The sequence below is a fragment of the Canariomyces notabilis genome (genome assembly GCF_033297395.1).
Source record: "Canariomyces notabilis strain CBS 508.74 unplaced genomic scaffold N656scaffold_6, whole genome shotgun sequence".
Classification (NCBI taxonomy): Eukaryota; Fungi; Ascomycota; class Sordariomycetes; order Sordariales; family Chaetomiaceae; genus Canariomyces; species Canariomyces notabilis.
The window spans coordinates 477,765-495,370 of NW_027041828.1; the positions used below are offsets into that span (position 1 = coordinate 477,765).

Below are 17,606 nucleotides of genomic sequence, written 5' to 3' on the forward strand. Positions count from 1 at the left end.
ACCGCCACTAACTCGGTAGTCGCCTGACTATCATACGGAAGGAAACGCGGGCGGGGCAGCTACCCAACCATGCAGGGAAAAAGAAAATAGAGTACACGCCTGCCCGACCGCCCAACAACCGGAACCAGCACCCTCAACCCTGCCTCCTGCGCGCAGCACGGGCATGCGAACTGGGCACCACCTTGATTCTGGGTGTCTTCCCGTGGGGGCCCAATCCAGAACCCGGACCCGGACCGGGACCGGCAACGGGAGCGGCGGCCGGAGTCGAAGACTCGGCAGAGGAATTAGCCGACAAGCGGCGACGAACCAACTTCTAATCCTCGTCGCTTTGCACGCCGCTGCTGCCGCCGTTGACCAAGCTGCCGGCGCCGCCGCCAAAACTACTGCCAGCAGCGGTGCCGTTGGAGCTTGAGACCAGTTTGATCCGTGGGGGTCCGCTCGGAGTGGGCTGGGGCGTCTGCTCAGCCGTCGATGACGGAGGTGCGACCGAGGCGTCCTTGACCGAGCCCGGGGCCGACGACGAGGAAGATCCCTCGAGCCCGCGGAGGTCAGGGTTCTCAGCGTATTCCTTCTCAAATTGAGAGCGGAAAAAGGTCTGATCAAAGACACGTCAGTCAGCTATGCTGGAAAGGAACAGAGATGTGAGCGGAGGTGGGAAGGGTAACATTACCTCTATCATGTTTGCGTCTTGACAGATACCGCTGCTTTCCTCGTTGTATGTTCTGCAGTTGCTGACGAGCAGGTCCAGGTCCTTGCGAAGGTCGGATAGGCTGTTGTACTCCTCCTTCTTGATCTTCTTTTGGATGTCGTTCATGCAGATTGGGTTGGAAATGATGACATAGTAGTCGCCCCATTCTCGCTTGGGCGGCAGCTTCACGAAGGGGCCGATGATCAGCCGCTTCGGCGGTTCATCATCATCTTCCTTCTCACCGTCGGGTTTCTCAGGTTCATCGTCATCCACCTCGAGATTCATCAGGCCGTCAAAGATACGCCTCAAGCTTCTCTGAAGCTTCTCTCGGAGCTCTGGCGACAGGCGACTGTCGCTGCCGTTTATGCTAATTGCCTTGGGACGTCCCTGTGGTCCACGGCGCTTCTTAACAGGTGGCTCATCGTCGCCATCTTCTGCCTTTCGTTTCTCCAGGTTCTTGCTGCCAGGCTTGCGCCCGCGCTTCTTGACCGGAGTTTCGACATCCTCAGTGCTAGCGCGGCTAGCAGAGGGCGAATTCTCCATAGAGGCGTTCAAGAGAGCCATCTTCTTCAACCTGTTCGCCTCCCTCTTGTCTCTGCGCGCCTGTTTCCGCGCTGCGGCTGCCTCAGGGCTGTCCTCATCGTCATCGACCGCCATGAGCCATTGCTCTTCCGTGAGCCCGTCGTCGTACTTAACCCTTGTGCGTTCACGAGCTCCACGACCCAAGACGACCTCAGACTCTGCTTCGACTGGATTGCCCTCAGAGAGATAGAGCTCTGGGAGCTCGTCTTCCGTCATAAGGCGCGGGACACCTTTGCAGCCGGGGGCTGTTCCGTAAATGGGATCGCGCGCCCTTTCCTCGTCAAGCTTCTGGAAAACGGCAAGCTCGTCCTCGTTTCGTGCAAGGATCATGTTTAGCTCCTCGTCGTCCATCTCCTCTTGCTCGCCCGACTCGGCCATGTCTGCTGTCTCCAGCAAGGTCCTGAGCATGGCATCTCGATCCGTCTCCGACGACTTGTTGTCGAATCGCCCGGCCTGGATGACTTTGCCGTCCATATCGAGTTTGAACCTGGCGCGCTCCAAGATCTTCTCTTCGACCGAGGCAGAGCTGATCAGCCGGAGAATCCGTACTTCATTCTTCTGGCCGATACGATGAGCACGATCCTGGGCCTGCAGATCTTGGAAGGGATTCCAGTCGGAATCATAGATAATAACTGTGTCGGCCGTCTGCAGATTCAGACCGAGACCACCCGCTCGGGTGGACAACAGGAACATGAAGTATGGTGAATCCGGCCGGTTGAACTCTCGAAGCAGGTCAGACCGGTCCTCGGATTTTGTCGTACCGTCGAGCCGGAGATACTGGATCCCACGGAAGCGGAGGAAGTCTTCCATGATGTCCATGATGGCGGTCATCTGGAAAAACATCAAAACGCGGTGGCCAGTCGCCTTATACTTTGGTAGAATCCGGTCCAAAAGCTCAAACTTGCCGGCCGTTCTCCAGAGGAGATCGTTGCTGACATTGGCAGGGTTCATTTGATTTTCAACTTCGTCAAATACAAATGGGTGATTGCAGAGCTTCCGGAGCTGCATAATCATGTTGCTCAATCCACGGGCTCCCGTCTTGCCGCCCTTGCCGTCGCTGACCACAAGCTTTTGGTGGGTAACCATTTGCTTGTACAAGCGAGCCTGCAGGGCTGAGAACTTGCATTTGATGACCTTCTCCGTCTTGTCCGGGAGGTCTTTCTCAACATCCGACTTGAGACGGCGAAGCAGGAAGGGCCGCAGCACCTTATGCAGGCGGCGAATGACGAGGATCTGCTCTTCTTCGGTGAGCTCCATCTTGTCTTGACCGCCCGTGTTTGCAAACGGAGTATTGAACCACTCGTCGAATGTCTTTGCGGACTTGAAGATGTTCGGTAGGACGAAATTGAGCATGGCCCATAGCTCGGCCAGGTTGTTTTGGAGAGGGGTACCAGTGAGAATCAGGCGGAACCGGGTAGTGTAGTACTGCTGAATGGTTGCGCTCAACTTGGAGTTTGTGTTCTTCATCCGGTGCCCTTCATCAATGATCATGTGGAACCACTTGATCTTGCTGAGGAGAGGGCGGTCTTTGATAATGTACTCGTATGTGGTGAGCAAGACCTGGAACTTGCCTTGACGAATCTTCTCCTGTTGCATTTTTCTGGTATTGGGCGGGCCTTTGTACACAACCTTGGTAACCGAAGGCGCCCACTTGTCGAACTCGAGATTCCAGTTGGTCAGGGTGCTGAGCGGAACGATAACCAGGTACGGCCCGTTCTGCTGTTTCTTCTCGATGAGGTATGTGACTAAACTGATGGTTTGAATGGTCTTGCCGAGACCCATTTCATCAGCCAGGATACCGTTCAGGTTGTTGTTGTAAAGCGACAACATCCATTGCAGGCCCTTGAGCTGGTACTCTTTCAAGGTACCGCCAACCAGAATGCTAGCTTGCTCGGTAACCTCTTCTTTGATCCGGTGAGCCACAGCATAGTAGTCGATCTTCCGACCGCTCTCCTCGTCGTCCTCATCCACGTCGCTCTCATCGGGAAGGTCGACTTCCTCGCCATAGCGCTCGGCAGCTTGACGTTGTTGCGCTCGGACGGACGACGCAAGCTGGTGCAAAAAGCCGTCGGTCTGACGGAGCAAGTGAGTAATACGAGTATCCTTGGCCTGGTCGAGCAGCTTGAGATAAGCTTCTTCGTCGTTGGCTTTGAGGGCTTGCAGACGCTGCTTGGCCGTACGCTCGACCCTCTTCTGCTCTTCCTTTTCGATGTTGAAGTGATGAGCATACATGAGGCGGCTAAGCTTCTGCATCTTGCCGCGCTGAGTCTGAGCAGCATTGACAATCTCGTTTCTGTGATTGTAGACGGCTTGCAAGAACTCATTATGCTTCTTACGCTCACGGTTCTCGCGCGCATCCCGCTGCTGTTTCTCGAGCTTCTCCGTGATGCGTGCTTCCCGCACGTTTTGCTTCTTCATGCGGCGATATAGGGCTCGGTTTGTGGTCATGGCAAGATTGTCGTAGTGCATCATTTGCTTCCCAATCCTGTCCCTAAGGGCGCGCTGCTTGGAATAGAGAGCTAATGATTTCATCTCAATAATAGCTTTCCGCTTGGCGGTATCGTCGACGACGAGCTCATCCTTGGAGGCGTCCATGTGCGCCAGGTTGCCGGGAAGGGACTTCAGCTCGGAGTACCTTGCGCTCATGCGATTGAATACGATCTTCTCGCGATCCGCTCTCAGCTGCTCAAAATCAATCCCTGTGGGGAAAATGCCCGGGATGATGAGACGATTCTTGCGACGACTGTGGTCCATATAGGAAATGCTCTTCCGTACGAGGCCTCCGTCATAGGGCGATTTTACAGTCTTGAACGACTTGGGCTGCGGTATCGAAGAGGTGTCTTCCATAGCAGCGTCTGCCTCGTTCCCACCGGGCTTCGCAGCATCTGGCGCTGGAGTGTCCGAAGCGGCTGTTGTTGAGGAAGCCTGCGGATCTTGTTTGGCTAGATATGCTTGGCGGCGTGCGCGGTGTTCAAAAATGACCTTCTGGACCTGGATGGGAACGCCGGCATTCTTGCCCAGCATCTTGAAAGCCTTGATTTGCGTCCACAAGAGGTTCATCTGGGCAGGGGTGAACCGGTCGGAGGCTTGCGGCCCTTGGGCTTGCGCCGAAGCAGAGCCAGCCGAGGGGGGGGCGGAGGGGTTTGAAGCTGCTGGAAGAGCGGACGCGCCGAGTGCATTTGTCGCAGGAGACATCGTTGTCTGTGGGACGGAGGCTTGGGCAGCGCGCATAGGCCCGGCACCGTTGACAACACCATTCGCGCCATTCTGCATTGGCTGTTGCTGTTGCTGTTGCTGTTGCTGCTGCTGCTGCATTTGCATCTGCTGCTTGCGGAACTCATTCTGCCGCTGGAGGGCAGCGAGAATGGTCTGGGCCTTGATGAATTCAGGGTCGGTGCTAGGAACGCCTTGCTTCTTCATCTGTTGATACCTCTGCTGAGGGTTAGCAAACAGGAAGCCCACCTTGGATGTGAACCGATGCAGGGGGAACATCGAGGCAAAGGAGACTAACCATGTAAACTTCCTGGGCTTGTTGCTGCGTCATGCCAGCGGGGATGGCAGAGCCTGGGTGCGGCGCCGCAGGCGGCACTTGGACGCTAGCCATGGTGACGGCCGGTGGTGTCAATATGCCGACGAGATATCAATTGCTTGTTGCACCGTCAATGTCTCTGCATATCTGGTGGCCGACAGTCGCAGTCAGGGATGGGTTGTGGAACCCTAGGTGGGTAGGAAGGTGCGGCTGTCGCGCGACAAACGAAGGGAGGCAGGCTTGTCCAGGGAAAATGCACGGGGTGGTGATTAAGCGAGGGCAGCGATGCGACCGAGGGCAGATGCGGGACGCGGGACGCGGGGTGGTGGACGGCGACCGGTCGGGGATGGTGGCGCGTCGGTGGAACAAGTGCAAGCTTGATGGGGGTTTTGAGAAAGTGTCAAGCCGCGCCGGGGGGATTGATGGCGACGTGCTTTGTGTGGGGGGGTAACAGCAAAATAGCTGGGGACGGTCGGGCGTGGTGAAAAAAGTGAAAGACAGCCGAAGGCAGCTGAGAAAGTGTGGTGAACGGGTGTGATGTGTGGAGAATTGTGTGTCCTGTGTTCGGCTGGCGATTTCGAGATGGCCTCGATGAATCGCGGAGGGAGATTGGTGATTTTTTTGATGCGCGCGGTCACCCGGGCCTTTGATCGATGGAGAGGTTGTGAAGGCAGAGAGCCGCGAGATTGAATGGCGCGGAAGATGCTGGTCCCGTGATGCAATCTGCGCACGCAGCCTGCAGCACGGCTTATGTAATCGCCCCTTTCCCTGGCAGAAGCTCAGTCCAGGAATTTCTCCCTGGCTGCTGTGCAGGGCCGACACACACCATGACGCCACCTGGCAAAAGTACCGTGTAAGGGACCGTAGCCACTGCAATGGCTCAACGCTCCTTTGCCAGTTGATCCTTGAAGTCTTGGACACCCACCAAGCTGTGCGATATACCCAACACTACCTAGGCTCTCTAGATGACAGCAAGACAGAGGCAGAGATTTCTCTGGGCTGTTTCAATGTTGTGGATACGCTACCTAGTTACTGGAATGCAAGCAGCCTTGGAAATGCCTGGAGGAACCTTCATACACAGGCTTCTAATCCCAGAACCTGGGGTGATCGATTCAATGGCTTGGTATCATTCCTAGGTAAACGAGAAACAATTTTCCCACCGCAAACTCCATAAGAACGCCAGATAATGCCATGATATCCCATATACTTAATCACACTCCCCGTCCCTCCTCCTAAATCACCTCTTCACCCGCTTCTTCTCCGGCTCTTCGTCATTTTCCTCATCACTCAGGTCCGCATACTGCGTAACGGGCTGCGTCTTGGACCACGCGTTGGTAAACACGGGGTCCTTCTTGGCGACGTCGGCATACCTCAGCAGAGCTTCGCGGGGGTCTTCGTGCAGCATGCGGCTGAGGGGTATGTTCTCCGAAATGTGCTTCTCGTCTGGCTGGCTGCGCATAAAGGGCGTAATTTGCTTCACCTGCGGCCGCCGGGGGTCGCGGGACTTGCCCGACGCCGAGACGCCTCCGCGCTTGTTCCCCAGCAGCGCACCGGGCGCCACGATCGAGTCGCCTGATATGCCTATGCTCTGGTCCATCGTGGCCGACGGGTCGTCGTCAATGTGTCGCTTCTTGGGCGCGCGCGACATGACTTCGAGACCGCCGCGGTTCGAGAGGGAGGGGCTATACAAAACGTGCGTCTCGGCGTTGGCTGAGCCCGTAATGATCTGATTAAGTTTTGGGTGCCAGTCTACCACGATCAGAGGCACGCCGGGGGTTATTGGTGTGACATGCTCTGGCCTGAGGTTTGCCGGGTTCAAAATGTGAAGGTCCCCAGATGCAGACCCGGTGATAATGGAGGAGGAGTTCGGGGAGTACTTGATATTGGTCATCGGGTACCGGTCGGAAGTTGAGGGGTGCTCAACCTTGACGAGGGGCTCCTTGAATTTTCGTGTGTCCCAAAGCTTGATCAAGCCGTCGCCGCCCCGAGTTACTACCATTCGGCCGTCGGCGCTGATATCAATGCCTCCAGTCCAAGTATCAGGCCGATGCGCTTCCCTGATTTCCGCCATGGGTCTTGTAAACGGTCCGTTGCCATTGTACATGACCAGTGACCCGTCCAAAGCGGCGGCAACAAGAACCGAACTGGTCCCCTGAGGAGGGGCACCCCATGCAACGGCCGTCATCCTGGTACGCCCCGCGGAGCCAGCAGCTTTCGTCTTGAAAACAATCACATCCTTTTGACTCCTCTTGTTATTGACATCCCATATCCTCAATGTGCTGTCCGACCCAGCGGTTACACAAAGATTCGGGTCCGAGGGATGCCATGTGCCTGTCGTCACCTCCCCAACATGGCCCTTGGTGTTATTCATGTCCCGCAGGTACATATCGCCTTTGACAAATTCGGTCAATATGCTGCCGTCCCTGGACATTATTTTCGCTTGTGGATGTGCGGTAACGCAGAGAAAAACGCTGCCTGAGTGCCGGGAGAATTCGACATGTTGGATAGGATGCGAGTCAGTTGGAGCGGACTTCTTGGTCTCCCACGGATCTACGCTCTTGAACGCCCTCAAAGTTGTAGGTGTCATGGAGGCGAAGTCGTGAAACTTAAGAGTCCCGTCTAATGAGCCGGTGACCATGCGCGCCCCTGCTGGGTCGAGCGCGATGCTGGTGACCGCACGATCATGGGTTGTGAGGACCATCTCGTGCGATATCGGAAATCGTTCTGCCACATCCTCCTCGTCGGATTCTGAATCATCAGAGTCACTGTCGCTGTCAGAGGTGGCTTTCTTTTCCTTCTGCGCCGGCGGCTTTTCGACCTGTCGTCTGGTCTGCTCGATCTGAGCGGCGATATTGGCTTCTTTTGATGTTTTGCCGAACGAAGCCGGCAGGAAGGCTTTCATGGGATCATCGTCGGCAAGTACGGGTTCTTCGACCTGGAAATCGTTGTCGTCGCTATCGCTCATCTTGGCGGTTCTGTGGGTCAAGTAAGGGTCTTTGTAGATTCGTTCGAGAGGTACTGGAAGTCATGATTTGGAGGCGAAGCCGAGAAAATCGATGTTGGAGATGCCCAAATGAGTTCCACAAGACAAGCTCGCTACGTTACACTAAAAGTCTTGGCGTCTTAGGTTCCAGATTGCCGGCACCTTGATTAATGAACTCGCTACTCGTCAGGGCTTCATAATCACCATCTGCCCCACCGCTCCTCGCTTCCTACACTACGGACTACAAATGTACGAAGGCCGGGGCCAAAAGTCTTTCCACACTCCGGATAGCGTCGTACACAAATTTCGATTCTATCCATCGGTGTCATATTCGTACCTATCTCCATAACAAAAGAATAGTTGCTTCTTACACAACCCCGTTTCTAAATCGTCCATCATGCGGCAGCAGTGACTTGTTGCATTTCGCTTGACTCGGCCTTCTTCTTCAACTCCTCCAACCTCTTCAGCTCTTCCATCTTCATCCTCTCCTGAATCTTTACCCGCTCAGGGACAACTCCCTCCCGAGGCCCGGTGATCTTCCAGCCGCTCAGACGGTCCTTGCCCAGCGCACGAAGCGTGTGCTGTTCCACGAGACTATAGTTCCCATCCTCCCGATCAAAACAGAACGGCTCCTTCAGGAACACGGGTGGGTTCGTGATGATCCTCACCCTTCGCAGCGCATTGCTCGAGGGCGCGTGGAGCATGAGGGGGTGCAGCAGGTAAACATCCCCCAGGTTCCCAGTGGCCTCGACGAATTCACCACAGCTCCTGGCAACTGCTCTGAACCATTCAAGATCCTTCTCCTCAGTGAAGCCGGGCTCGCCCCTCGGCGTCATCCTGGGTGACACGCCTTCCGGGTGGTCGTGCAGGTGACGTGCGACCTTGGGGATAGCCTTAGGGCAGATCATGGTGGCGCCGCCGTTGGGCACAATGTCGGTGAACAGCGGTATCACCAGCAACCCCTGCTCGGGGCTGTCAAGGTAGTGGACGAAGAAATCACCGTCGACGTGCCACTCAGGCAGGTCCTCTGGCGGGACAGGCTTGCCCCCGTGGTTGGCGTCGCCGAGGTTGACGATGAGCGAGTCCCTCCACATCTTGGAGTTTGGGTCCACGCGATCCTCGCCGCCGCAGAGCTCGCAAATGGCGGCCCAAGCCCGCGGCGCGAACTGCGAGGCGTCAAACTCGGTGTGCCACGGCATGTTTGTGCGCAGGCGAGTCCAGGTGGACTGGTCTGTTGGCGACATGCCGAGGCGGGTCCAAACATCTTTGGTTATGGTGTCGGCTTGTTCTTTCGTGAAGGCGTTGGGGATTCTGGTGTTTGAGTTAGAGGCAGCTACGAGGGACAGAGGAGGTAGGTTGGCGTCGTAGGTTTCAGGAAGGCTTACTTGACCCAGCCATGCTTGAGGAAGTGCTCCTTTTCCTCTTGGGTGAGAACTGAAGGGGGTGACATGTTGACTGATTGGTGCTACTTTGACAGAAGATTTGAACTTTGAATCAGGGCTTGGCCTACGGTTCGTCTGTTGCTTCACCTTCCCCAAGCACCAAAGCCCCTTTTTATAGAGGAGCAGATCGAAGCATTAGTGAACCCGTGATCATCACACGAACATGCCAAATCAAGACCTCTTCGTCTTGAGGGTGCGGGGAAGCAAACTGTTTAACCAGACCTATCTCATTGGACGGGGATGTGCCTCTCCACGCTTGCTGACGCCCTAAACTTTCCATATTCTGCGATAGCGCCTTTAACTTGATCCGCGAGCCCGGTTATCGCGTCTTGGGTGGATCCGGGGTTGCTGTCATTGCCACTCGTGTAATGGCTAAAATGTTGGCGTGGGATGGGCGGAAGACGGAATCCGGGGTACTGGGTTGCTCTTTCACAGATGATGCACTTATAAGGTACCTCCGTACTCAGAGAGAAAATACCCAACTGCAAGCTCGAGTGTAAAGGCAACTTCTTTATGCTGCCTATGCTACTTTGGAGCTCGCTGTCAGTGATGAGTATCTTCTCCCATTTGGCCGATGCTGGGAACACTCTCATGACACTCTCCAGCATACAGAGTTACAGACGGAGAATCTGGATCTTAACCCCGGGATAAGGCGGGGGCGGGGCAGCTCCACTGCGCTGCGTCCCGTCGATCCGGGAATAAGCACGTACCAGTCACGAGCCACCAGTAGGTAAGCACGGTAAGGTACCTCAGGTATTCGCTGGTATTGTACTGTATTGTATATTACAGTACGGATACGGCAATTTCTGTAGATTGCACTGGGTATTGCGAAGTGCCGTACATCACCTACACTATCGATAAGATTTGGATTATTCAATACATTCAACGAGCTACGGAACATGGACCAGAAACGAAAGCAATTTCAATAGTCATCACCCACCCGAACATATTCCCGCCTCAAGATGGCACCAGTGTTAGACCACGAAGAAGACTATGTATCGGAAGAAGACTCTGACTTTGCGCCCGACGACGTGCCCGCTGATGACGACGTGTTGGACGAAGACGAAGCGGATGATGGAGACAAAGGGTCAACCAGGAAGAGGAAACATGAGGGGGCCGACGACGACCGCCCCGAGGATGATGCCGGTTTTGAAAACTCGGGCGATGAGGCGGTAATTGAGAAGGCCAAGAAACGGCTCAAAAAGCTAAAGAAAGATGACGGAGCCGGCGCTGCCGAGGACGATGGCGGCGAGGGAGGGATTGTCAAGACGCGGGGGATGCGTGCCGCCGAGTATGCCCTCCGAGCTACCCCGATGACATGACATGGTAACACTTATTAACTGGCTCATTACAGAAAAGCCGAAAGACGAGCGGCGGCCGCCAGCGGGCCGGTTACTATCGATGTCGATGCACTATGGGCGGAGATGATCAGTACGCCCGTAGGCCGTCGAAGCCAAGAGGAATCTGTATCTGCAATAGCGCAACCAAACGGAGACGTCACCAAGACATCCACAAAACCGCAACTGGATGGGAAGAGCGCCGCCGAAGAACCCGACCTAATCCGCATAAAGAGGACCTACAATTTTGCGGGCAAGATCCACACCGAAGAAAAGCTCGTCCCGCGCGACTCGGCCGAGGCAAAGCTCTACCTCGCTGAGAACGACCCGAATTCGAACTCAGCGGACGATTCTAGCATGCCGCAAAAACGTATGCCACGAAAGGCTTTCCGCTCTCGCTTCGAGCCCGTCAGCGCCGACGGGGCGTTGCAGCGCGCTGACCTCAATCTTGGCATGTCTGCGAGACTGCAGGCGCGGGAGCAGGCGAAGGATGCCAAGAAACTGAACACGGTGGAAAAGAGCAGGATGGACTGGGCCGGGTACGTTGATCGCGAGGGTATCAAGGATGAGCTAGAGCTGGCGGGGAGGTCGAAGCACTCGTATGCGGCGAGGCAGGAATTCCTGGCAAGGAGCGAGGCTGTCCGGGAGGAGGAAGCCAGGCGGCTCAGGATGGCCGCGAGGGCCTGACATGGAGCATCAGGGCTGCTGCAACACTGTTTTGTTCATGCATACACGGCGTCAAGGAAGGAATACCCGGTTTGGTAACGGCATACAATTGGGCTGGGTAGTTGACCCGGTATTTTCATATCCAAAGGCGCTCCTCAGCCTCCAAGCTCCCACGATTGCCCCAAGTCTCTTCAAAGCTTCGACTTAGCCCTGTCCGGCGGCAAAAGCGTCACATCCTGGTACGGCACGCCCAGAAACTGGTAAATGAAGTGGAATCTTCAGGCAGTCGGTCAACAGCTCCCCTCTTCAAGCCACAGCAGAAAGAAACTCACCTGTCACTACCAAAGAACGCCTCGCTCTTCCCATCGCCATTGGTAACCCACAACCAAGGGTTCCCGAACGCTCCACGGTCCAGCGCCGTCTGAGTCGTCGCCTTCAACACTTCCTTCATCTCGCTCGTCGCGGCAGCCCGCATGATTTCTTCTACCTCCGCAGGCGTGAACTGTTTGTTGTCACTACGACTTCGGCCTGCTTCTCCATTACCACCTGCGCCGCCGAGGACCCCGCGAAACCCGACTGGCGCCTCCGCCAATGCCTTTGCTACATTCTCGGGCTTGGTCAAGTCCGTGTTGGGCGGCGACCAGAAGAGGTGGAAGAGGTAGTGCAGCGTTGAGAGGAAGGTTTCAGCCGGGCGGGTGCGTTTTATGTAGTGGAGGCACCGCAGGGGCTGGGTTTCGATGGGTTAGTGGCACATGTGGGCAAGAGCAGTGGGCGGTCGGGACGTACAATGACCGTCTTGGCCAGTTGCTCCAGGTTGGATGGGAATTGCACTGGCAGACCCGGAAAACGGGCCATGGCCCGACGGGCGTCAAAGGCGAGGTAGGATGCTTTGGCGGGGAGCATCCATGGTGGACGGTTGCCTTGTTAAAACGAGAGAGGTTAAGGTCGGGTTGTCAGGCTGGGGTGTCAGGGGTTTGACCGAACCTGAGCCGATGTTGATAGCGCCTATGAGAACGGGGTGGAATCTGGGAGAGTTAAGGCTCGGTGTCAGTTTGTCGGTTCGGTAACCAAGTTTGCTCGAACTGCTTCGTACGTACTCGACTTCTACATTGTGAGAGGCGAGGAGCTCGGCGTTCCGTTGCAGCTCGAGGAAAGCAATGTAGCTGTAAAATGAAGCTGAGAGCGTGTGAGTTGAGTTTACCTTACAAGCTGGTTACCAAATGAAAGTGGTTCAATGGCTCACCAATGTCAAGATAACAGTCAATCCGGCCACCCATTGTGATTACTGAAGAGTGCTAACTTTTACATCAAGCAGCTTTGACCATCTCCATGTAGAAGTGAGAGTTGCAGTGGGAAGTAAGAGTGAAAGGGAGCTTGACTATGGATGCGGTTACATGCCCCGTGATGCCTCGGCTGGCCCCACACCCACCTCCGAGCCCCCGGCATTTCTGCCCCGGACCTACTGATCACTAATCGGCCTGTGGTTGCCGAAACGAGCTATAGTACGCGCTTGTACATAGAAAGACTTAATAGCCAAACTACAGCATAAGGTATCTATCATGATCTGAGCCATGTGCTCATCCTGATTCAAACCCCTTGAAAGGATCCGGTACTACGCCCACAGTTGCACTCACTCCACGTCTCAGTGAAAAGCCTCAGTCCGTGATGGCGCCCACTAACACGAAGCGAGTAGCCCTTGTAATCGGTGCATCCAGGGGAATCGGTCGTCAAATAGCCATCGACCTGGCCAAAGATGGATATGCGGGTGAGCAACGCCTCAGCATCTCATCATCGGCTCGGCCTTAGGTTCCTCGAGTTCTAACGCACATGAACTTGACAGTGGTTGTCGCCGCCAGAGCTACCACGCCAGAAGCCGACCTCGCCAGACTCTCTCCTTTCCCACCTAACCCCAACTCTCCCCAGTCCACCATCACAACCGTAGCCCGTGAGATCACCCTCGCAGGCGGCGAAGCCACGGCCATCCCAGTCGACACAACCGACTATGCCAGCATCCAACAACTCATCAGCAAAACCATCCAGGCAAGCTCGGCCCCTCCCCCTTTTTCTTAGTAGTACCTAGGAGCCTAGGTATGGAGTAGTAATAACCCAATAAAATCCACCACCAGACCTATTCCCGCCTGGACGCGCTAGTCTACAACTCGGGCGCCGTCTGGTGGGCGCCTGTGGCGTCGACGCCCATGAAGCGGTTCCAGCTGATGCAGCGCGTCAATGTCGAAGGGCTATACGGGGCCGTGCAGGTGGCCCTGCCCCATCTCAAGAAGCGCAATAAGCCGGGAGGAGGGCGGATCATTGTCGTCAGCCCGCCCATCTACAGCCGCTTTTTTCGCGGCAAGACGGCGTATGCCGTAGGCAAGGTCGGCATGAGTGTCTTGACGAAAGGGCTCGGCATGGATTTTGAGCGGGAGGGTTTGGTGGAGGAAAAGGGGATGGCTGTTACGAGTGTTTGGCCGGCGGCGGTAGGTTGGTCTCATTTTTGATTCCCCCGTTTGGTTTCTCCATTCTCCCTTCTCCAGGGAACTTTGATGGAATAAGTACCTGATTTTTTTGGTTCCGGGAATAGGCTATTGAATCGGCAGCCACCGAGCAGTTCACTCGTAAGGACCGGGCATACGCGAGAGACTTGCGCAAGCCGACCATCTTGTCAGATGCGATCATCGCTATGCTGAAGGCGCCCGCGGCGGTAGTAAATGGACAGCTTGAGTTAGATGAGGACTTTTTGAGAAAACACGGCGGGATAACGGACTTTTCCAGATATGCCGTTGTTCCAGGGGCCTCTCCAAGGAGGATCATGCCCGCTGCACTCCCGGACTTGACTGTGAAGGAGCAGGATGACGAGGGGATGAGGGTGGACAGCTCAAAGCTCTGACTGTATGCATTAAATGTTCGCTGCGGAAAGGGGTGATTTTAGCGACCTTAACACTGTTCTTCCTGGACGGCTCCTTTAAGTGTACAATACAACTCTGCGAAACAAATGTAGATGTACTTGTAGTATGTAAAGCGGGTCTGAATGCTCAAGGCCATGTTCCGGTTCGTAAACCACTAGCAACGGCAGTCAGTGTTTGGATCACGCTTTTCTTAAGCCGGTCCGCCGCCTGTTCTTACTAACAGTTCCCTTTCCATCGGTGAGAGGCTCCAAACAGATTGCCATGTCCTGCTAGTGGTGATGAGTTTGGTATCGTCACCTCTCTTTCAACAGATGAATCCCTGGCGCCGCAGGGTGAGTTGATATCCGATCCGCGAAGTGTCGCGACACCATGTCTTCCAAACCTGGCCTCATATCAGGAGCTCCGCGTCCGATACTGAGGAGTGATTCCGCCCTGAGATCTTGAATCACAGGGAACATGGCTCGCTGGGGCCTCCACAAGTCGACATTCCTCGTCTCAAGCTGGTTGAACAACTTTCGGTCGTCTTTCGGTTCTTGAAGCCAGCTGTGACGGAAAGCCTGGCGGGCCGTTGGCCTTTCTTTGCTGTCGTATGCCAGGCAGTGGCGGATGAAGTTCTTGCCTGCCTCGGAAATCCGTCCATGGTAGGATGGGAGGGAAAATATTAAAGTCACATAGGCCTCAACATCAGCCTGACTCTGAAAGAGTATCGAATCAAGCCCTGGAAACTCCTCACACCCGAGAAATAGCTGCAAGGCGAGCATACCAACTGCCCAGATGTCAACCGCCAAGTCATGGTCTTGGCCAGGAGTGTAGCATTCGCTGAGGAATGTCAGTAATGTCAGTCGGTTGGTTCGAAGGGCTGGTACTCTAACTCACGGTGCTCGGTAGAAGCGAGTCCCTACGGCCGACTTCATCCTCTGGCGACCGACGATTCCCGAATCTCCAAAGTCGGAGAGCATGACTCGCAATGGGACTTCAGGGGTCACGCCGCAGAGGATATTTTCTGGTTTAATATCGCGGTGGGCGACATCCTTGCTATGGATGTAGACAACGCCTCGGAGCACCTGTCGGATGATGGACCGGACTGTGTATTCTTCCAACCTGTCGTGCCTTGAAAGGAGCGAGTAAAGATCACCACCAGTTGCTAGTTCAGTAATGATGTATCTGGCAAATATTAGATACCAGAACGCTCCCCACGCAGGTTAGCGGTCATCCTACATTGTCTGATGAGTCTCGAATGCTGCTTTGATTGAAAGGATGTTTGGCTGCCCAGTCAGCATTGCATTCTTAAGCTGATAGACCGTCAGATTCATGGTACTTACATGATCCAAGGTGCTTAGCAGGGTTGCCTCCTGGCGGATCCGCCGCAACTCCTGAGATTCAGTAGAATAATGGCTGATATCGTGAACTTTGCAGACGACTTGCTGTCCTGTTTCAACTTCGGTGCCCAGGAAGACCAAAGCATGGCCTCCGTCACCGATTGTGCGGCTGGAGATGATATACCTGTCCTTGAAGAGCTAGCAAACAGTTAGGATTTGGCCGTCGTTTGCATGAATCTAATACTACCTCAACTTCCTTCCGCTGGAGGGGACTCAGAGTATAAGAAGGCTGCATGTGGAGCAATGAGCTATACTTCAGCGTCAGGTCAGGATGTGTGCCAATGGTGATCACGTCTCCATCTTCAAGCAGCTTTGCCCGGGAGAGCCTCGTCCCCTTTCCAATGAGCTGACCGTTCACACATGTGCCGTTTGAGGACCCTCGATCGCGCACAAATACGAGTGGAGCATGCTTGCATTCTTCATCCACAATGATGCAGAATATCTCAAGCTGACATCTCGAAACCCTCAAGTCGGGGAGCACAACGTCGTTTGCAGCATCGTCCCTCCCGACCGAGACGGTTTTGTTAGGGAGGATCAGGAAGTCACCTGGAATCCTGGTATCAGAGAGCAAGGAATGGTTAAGGTAGTTCAACCTTAGTCAGTCATGGACTCGCAGCATTCCGCGTGCGGTCGGCGGGCTGTAGATGAGACCGACGAGAGAAAGAGGGAGGAGATTGCGCCGCCAAGTCTTACCTTCTAACCGGGGACTCGTGCTCCTATCATTCCAGGAGATTCTGCCTACAGCGGTTGACGACATGAGGATTCATAGACTCGGGCTGATGGAGCGTCGGATCAACCCAACAACTGTGGATAGAGGTCGAGTTGCAATGAACATTCAAATTCAATCTGCTGGCCTAGTTACAAGGTAGGATTCATAGAATTTGGTGCCTTGCCGGATATTAGTCTGGCTCAAAAACCGCAGCTTGATCACACCAGAAACTTGGCCATCTTCATATGGTGTGACCGAGGAAGGAGCCAGACATGAACTGAGCGTTCGGACCCACGATGTGGAACGCTGGTGGAAGGAGCTTGGGCCACGAACCCAGACAAAGATCTGGGAAGCGCAATCACCTGACCTGCCCCACAGGGCTGCTGCCCTTCTTGCCCTAGGTAGTTAAGTCGACTTCCCCTCCCAAAATGCAGCCTTGAACTTTTCCATCAACCAAACCGCAAATTCTCATCGAGGAAGTAACATGTAGGTTCACGCTCGACGATTCAAAACACTACATCACACTGACCTCGTATAGTCAAGATGAGAGCGAAGTGGAGAAAGAAGCGCGTTCGCCGTCTCAAGCGCAAGAGAAGAAAGATGAGAGCTAGATCGTGAGTTGCTACCATCTCGATAACCGGGAATGGACTTGTCGCTGACGCCTTGCCCCTAGCAAATAAACGCCCGCTTTCACTCGACCTCAACCAGTCCACCGCATCACAGCTGGGTCGCAGGCGGATTGAGCACTGCAACCCCCGCTGCTGGTCACCTCCGAAGCTCGCCGCTGCCTTACAATGACCGTCGTCAAGTGGGCCGAGAGATTTCAACGACTTGAAAACCTTCAACGACCTTGTATCTCGGAGGAGAATACGCGTCGACAAGTGGACGGCACACATGGCAGGGATTGGATTGGCGGTATCATGAGCGATGATTACGACTGGTTGCTTGCCAATCAAGGTTGAGCTGTACAAGCCGGCGTTTGCTAGGATTCAGGCAAGCTTAGGGCTTCCATAGAGTTGCGAGTCTGTTATCGTGATTTGCGGAATTGACGATACCTGAGCTTTGAGTCAACTCCAACCATATTCCTGGTGCAAACGGCATTGCAATGTGAAATGTTCGATGTGCAACGGCGAGCTCAAGCTTCAATTGTGCGGAGTTAAGAACATCTCTATCTACCTCTTTTACAAGTATATGCCGTCATCCTACTGACTGAGAGCTTCCTTTAGTGTTATCCAAGGAAGCATGCAGCACAGAGCTAAACCACAGTGGTTATGAGCACATCGCTCTATGGCATTGGGCAATCAGTTATCTTTTATTCGACTCTAAGAGGCCCAAACAGTGTACATCCAAGCTGCTTTTCAGTGTCCCCAAAGCGTTCTTTTTCT

The 17,606-nt window shown here is 54.7% G+C and overlaps 7 protein-coding genes across 7 annotated transcripts; 2 read left to right on the forward strand and 5 right to left on the reverse strand.

The window, feature by feature from the left end:
• Positions 1-127: 127 nt before the first annotated feature.
• N656DRAFT_576204 (SNF2-family ATP dependent chromatin remodeling factor like protein) lies at positions 128-4,971 on the reverse strand. Its single transcript, XM_064810153.1, has 3 exons — positions 4,782-4,971; positions 671-4,702; positions 128-595 (listed from the first exon to the last, which is right to left on the reverse strand). Exons 1-3 carry the CDS (start codon positions 4,872-4,874, stop codon positions 314-316), a joined length of 4,407 nt encoding a protein of 1,468 aa, XP_064671753.1. The 5' UTR covers positions 4,875-4,971; the 3' UTR covers positions 128-313.
• Positions 4,972-6,004: 1,033 nt separating this feature from the next.
• Positions 6,005-7,872, reverse strand: N656DRAFT_576233 (WD40 repeat-like protein). Its single transcript, XM_064810154.1, has one exon. The coding sequence runs from the start codon at positions 7,762-7,764 to the stop codon at positions 6,037-6,039; it is 1,728 nt and encodes a 575-aa protein (XP_064671754.1). The 5' UTR covers positions 7,765-7,872; the 3' UTR covers positions 6,005-6,036.
• Positions 7,873-8,177: 305 nt separating this feature from the next.
• Positions 8,178-9,232, reverse strand: N656DRAFT_796675 (uncharacterized protein; the record flags this gene model as incomplete). Its single annotated transcript, XM_064817556.1, has 2 exons — positions 8,178-9,093; positions 9,168-9,232. 2 exons carry the CDS (start codon positions 9,230-9,232, stop codon positions 8,178-8,180), a joined length of 981 nt encoding a protein of 326 aa, XP_064671755.1.
• A 954-nt stretch (positions 9,233-10,186) lies between these two features.
• On the forward strand, positions 10,187-11,248 carry N656DRAFT_767194 (BCNT-domain-containing protein; the record flags this gene model as incomplete). Its single annotated transcript, XM_064813539.1, has 2 exons — positions 10,187-10,515; positions 10,579-11,248. The coding sequence occupies 2 exons, from the start codon at positions 10,187-10,189 to the stop codon at positions 11,246-11,248; spliced, it is 999 nt and encodes a 332-aa protein (XP_064671756.1).
• An 85-nt stretch (positions 11,249-11,333) lies between these two features.
• N656DRAFT_576272 (thioredoxin-like protein) lies at positions 11,334-12,779 on the reverse strand. The gene is made up of 6 exons (XM_064810155.1): positions 12,471-12,779; positions 12,325-12,403; positions 12,212-12,252; positions 12,014-12,147; positions 11,560-11,954; positions 11,334-11,503 (listed from the first exon to the last, which is right to left on the reverse strand). The coding sequence occupies exons 1-6, from the start codon at positions 12,502-12,504 to the stop codon at positions 11,419-11,421; spliced, it is 768 nt and encodes a 255-aa protein (XP_064671757.1). The 5' UTR covers positions 12,505-12,779; the 3' UTR covers positions 11,334-11,418.
• A 143-nt stretch (positions 12,780-12,922) lies between these two features.
• N656DRAFT_777348 (NAD(P)-binding protein) lies at positions 12,923-14,219 on the forward strand. Its single transcript, XM_064814805.1, has 3 exons — positions 12,923-12,992; positions 13,354-13,704; positions 13,809-14,219. Exons 1-3 carry the CDS (start codon positions 12,981-12,983, stop codon positions 14,112-14,114), a joined length of 669 nt encoding a protein of 222 aa, XP_064671758.1. The 5' UTR covers positions 12,923-12,980; the 3' UTR covers positions 14,115-14,219.
• N656DRAFT_777352 (kinase-like protein) lies at positions 14,172-16,519 on the reverse strand. The gene is made up of 6 exons (XM_064814806.1): positions 16,206-16,519; positions 15,700-16,058; positions 15,456-15,650; positions 15,352-15,398; positions 15,010-15,297; positions 14,172-14,952 (listed from the first exon to the last, which is right to left on the reverse strand). The coding sequence occupies exons 1-6, from the start codon at positions 16,267-16,269 to the stop codon at positions 14,427-14,429; spliced, it is 1,479 nt and encodes a 492-aa protein (XP_064671759.1). The 5' UTR covers positions 16,270-16,519; the 3' UTR covers positions 14,172-14,426.
• Positions 16,520-17,606: the final 1,087 nt, after the last annotated feature.

What these genes read in the sequence shown, in the direction of transcription:
- N656DRAFT_576204 (XM_064810153.1), bottom strand. Translation starts at nt 4,874, where the DNA reads ATGGCTAGCGTCCAAGTGCCGCCTGCGGCGCCGCACCCAGGCTCTGCC. An exon ending in AAGCCCAGGAAGTTTACATG is followed by an intron (nt 4,703 to 4,781) that starts GTTAGTCTCCTT and finishes AACCCTCAGCAG; the next exon opens with AGGTATCAACAGATGAAGAA. An exon ending in AAGACGCAAACATGATAGAG is followed by an intron (nt 596 to 670) that starts GTAATGTTACCC and finishes GTCTTTGATCAG; the next exon opens with ACCTTTTTCCGCTCTCAATT.
- N656DRAFT_576233 (XM_064810154.1), bottom strand. Translation starts at nt 7,764, where the DNA reads ATGAGCGATAGCGACGACAACGATTTCCAGGTCGAAGAACCCGTACTT.
- N656DRAFT_576272 (XM_064810155.1), bottom strand. Translation starts at nt 12,504, where the DNA reads ATGGGTGGCCGGATTGACTGTTATCTTGACATTG. An exon ending in CGCTATCAACATCGGCTCAG is followed by an intron (nt 12,148 to 12,211) that starts GTTCGGTCAAAC and finishes CGTTTTAACAAG; the next exon opens with GCAACCGTCCACCATGGATG. An exon ending in GCGTTCTTTGGTAGTGACAG is followed by an intron (nt 11,504 to 11,559) that starts GTGAGTTTCTTT and finishes GACTGCCTGAAG; the next exon opens with ATTCCACTTCATTTACCAGT.
- N656DRAFT_777348 (XM_064814805.1), top strand. An exon ending in CGAGTGTTTGGCCGGCGGCG is followed by an intron (nt 13,705 to 13,808) that starts GTAGGTTGGTCT and finishes TTCCGGGAATAG; the next exon opens with GCTATTGAATCGGCAGCCAC.
- N656DRAFT_777352 (XM_064814806.1), bottom strand. Translation starts at nt 16,269, where the DNA reads ATGTCGTCAACCGCTGTAGGCAGAATCTCCTGGAATGATAGGAGCACG. An exon ending in TGCTAAGCACCTTGGATCAT is followed by an intron (nt 15,399 to 15,455) that starts GTAAGTACCATG and finishes CTGACTGGGCAG; the next exon opens with CCAAACATCCTTTCAATCAA. An exon ending in ACTCGCTTCTACCGAGCACC is followed by an intron (nt 14,953 to 15,009) that starts GTGAGTTAGAGT and finishes GACATTCCTCAG; the next exon opens with CGAATGCTACACTCCTGGCC.